This window comes from Trichinella spiralis (assembly GCF_000181795.1).
Source record: "Trichinella spiralis strain ISS 195 chromosome Unknown Scfld1, whole genome shotgun sequence".
NCBI classification, from domain to species: Eukaryota; Metazoa; Nematoda; class Enoplea; order Trichinellida; family Trichinellidae; genus Trichinella; species Trichinella spiralis.
This window is the reverse complement of record NW_003526940.1, coordinates 903,527-906,391: the sequence shown is the minus strand read 5'-3', so window position 1 is coordinate 906,391 and position 2,865 is coordinate 903,527. Positions and strand designations below refer to the sequence as shown.

Here is a 2,865-nt window from a genome sequence, read left to right as displayed (position 1 = left end):
AAAACTGTGTGCAGTCAGAAATCTCATGGAAATATGCAGGAGTTGACAGCTAAGTCTTCTCTGGTGCTAAACCAGGTAACGCTGATGTCGTATACTTACTGGGGCATTCCTTTAGATCGATTTCCGTGGATGGTTGTTGTTGTTGTTGAGCACTTCTCCACACCGGTAGACTTGATTCCTTTCGTAAAGGTTACCTTCTCGTCTATGTCAATCTGTCTGCGAACAAATTCTAAAAAACTCTCCAGATTCGCTGATATGCCGGTGTTTGATTCGATCAACTCTTCCCATTTTCTATTCACTTCTGATGGCATGGCCTTTTGAAACAAAGCTAAGAAAATCTCGGTTGTTGTCAGTTGGCTGGTGATGATCTTTGCCCATTGCTCTCAACGCTCTCAAGTGCAGCATTATCTTGTCATAGTCTTCGTAATCCCGGTGCGGACGATTCAGTTACTTTCTTTATATCTGCTATTTGGATGATGTGATGCTGGATGATCAAGTCCGCTCTATCAAATCGTTCTCGTAAAGTCTTCACTGCTTCGGGATAATTCGTTGCAGTTGTGGAGGATCCACTGATTACATCCAAAGCTGGTCCCTTCAAGCTCGATCGTAAACACATAAATTTCTCGATGTCATTTAAGTCAGTTTGAGAATGGACGCTGGATTGGAACTGATACCAGAATCCACCGAACTGCATTGTGACACCGTCAAAGGGAGTTAATTGCCACTTTGGAATTCTCAAATTGCAAAGCTCCTTTCCTTCTCCACCTGCTGCCTTCCGTTAAGTAGTTTCTGTAACAGATGGCTTCATGATCTTTTATTTATAACCGTGGAAAGTAGCTCGAGCATCCATCACGGTGAAGTGAAAGGCATTCCATTCTTGCACTTTTGTGGCTAAGTCATCTTCGTTCAAAAGGTCTTCATATGACGACTGCAGGTCTTCAGCGAGGCAGAATCTTCTATCCATTTCTGCCACCATGACTTCAATTCTCTCAATCTCGGCATTCTCAGCACAATGATGCTGGATTTCTATCATCAAATCATTCACACGTTATTTCGTGCAATCCAACTTCTTCGTAAGTTCTTCAATCTTTTTGGTCATTTCCTCTTTCATTCTCTGCAATTACCAGTTCACAGCATCTTTGCATTGATCGTCTTGGAGCACTCGGTTTTGCTCCCGGCTTGTGGCACCAAAATGTAAAACGGGTTCCAAAATCGGGTTGAATAATCGATCGTCACGTTCTTCTAGTATCGTCTAGTATCAGAACGGCAATTCAGAATTCAGATGCGCTCGAAATCGTTCACTACCTTGGGTGGTAAATCAAGTAGTTTCAATTCGTACTACTTCAACGTCCGTATCGGGTATCAGCGTCTTTCCTTCCACTGATACTGATCAAATCATTTTCTCGGTTTTTTTGTGGTTCCTGTCTTCACACACAATATCAACACTGTATACAGGAATCAAACAAGTTCCGTCTTTACGCGAACTCCTTGCTTCAAGCAAGAAGTATATGATCGTCTTTGTTTACGTAGTTTATTACGCAACAGTGATCACAAATGAATGTACAACTGTCCCATCGTTTCTTACACGGTGACTGTAGCGACAATAACGATTGCACTGAGTGAGCAATAATCGATGGAACCAAATCTTCATTATCCTCCCATTTTTCGTCAATCAATCAATCTATATTTATCATACAGTAATATTACAGTAGGAATTCGGGATAATCAAGATATCTATCGTTATCACTTTTCACAACAGATTTGCTAAAGTAAATTTCTTAAAATGTATAAATTTGTAAAATAGCTGAAAAACGTTTATGCAAAATACATAATTGAACGAAATGTTCATCAGCACTCGTTTTTACGTTTTAAAATTATTTTACATATGCAATTCAAAATAAAACAGTCTCCACACCCTGAGTTCGCATTATAATAATAAAATTATAAGAAATGCACAAATATAAAAGTAGTATACAAAAAAAGGAAGCACTGCGTACTTCTTCACAAATAAGGAAACTTTTGTTTTCAATACCGTATACTACATTAGATTTATGTAATCTTTTTCAGTTCCTCTCTGACAGTTTGCATGTCATACATTATTTGCCATATTTTTGCGTTGCTTAAAAAATTAAAAAAATTTTTATCAGGAAATTAATATTAAACAGTATTCCTCATTTACAGTGTAATATTCTGTAATTTAATACTTGGGAACTATAATACTGTAAAATGGCAAGAATGATCATTAGTTGTTGAAACGAACTAGTCAGTAGCTTTGTTTCTTTAGTGAATTTATTTATTTATATTCAAAAATCAATTTTGCAGTCAAACATCCAGCAATAGCAATCGCTAGGTGGCGACGCAGTTTGGAGTTTACTAAAAAGAATATCCTGTACATTTTCATTGTTTTTATCATACTCTATATTATTTTATAAAATGTATCCTGTATAATTATTTAAATTTTTGATTTTATGCAGTTGATTTTCAAAAAGTAATTACAAGTTCATCGTTTCGGACGGTTTTGTCTATTATAGTTCTTCGAATTCTTTAAAAAGGTGGCTTTATAATAACTAATATGAATTTAAGTGGAAACTGCAAAAGGGAAATTCCCTTATTCAAAATAAAAAAATGGGGGTGGGGAAAGTAAACAAAAACACTATAGGGTTTGTTAATCCCCAACCCACCCCCGGGATCCCTTTTTTTCAACCCAATCCCCTACACCGGAAAAATCAAAATAGGTCCACATGGGAATATACCCCCCAAATAACTTTGTAATATCCCTTCGGACATATCCTTTTTTCAAAAAAGGGCCGGACCCCCGCTATTTCCCTCCCCTCGGAACCCCCCGGGGAGGGGACGAAAAAACAA

General features: G+C 37.5%; 1 protein-coding gene across 1 annotated transcript; it reads right to left on the bottom strand.

Moving 5' to 3' along the window:
* Nucleotides 1–412: 412 nt before the first annotated feature.
* Nucleotides 413–1,033, bottom strand: Tsp_07325 (hypothetical protein). The gene is made up of 2 exons (XM_003381595.1): nt 826–1,033; nt 413–768 (listed from the first exon to the last, which is right to left on the bottom strand). The coding sequence occupies exons 1-2, from the start codon at nt 1,031–1,033 to the stop codon at nt 413–415; spliced, it is 564 nt and encodes a 187-aa protein (XP_003381643.1).
* Between the last annotated feature and the right edge of the window lie 1,832 nt (nt 1,034–2,865).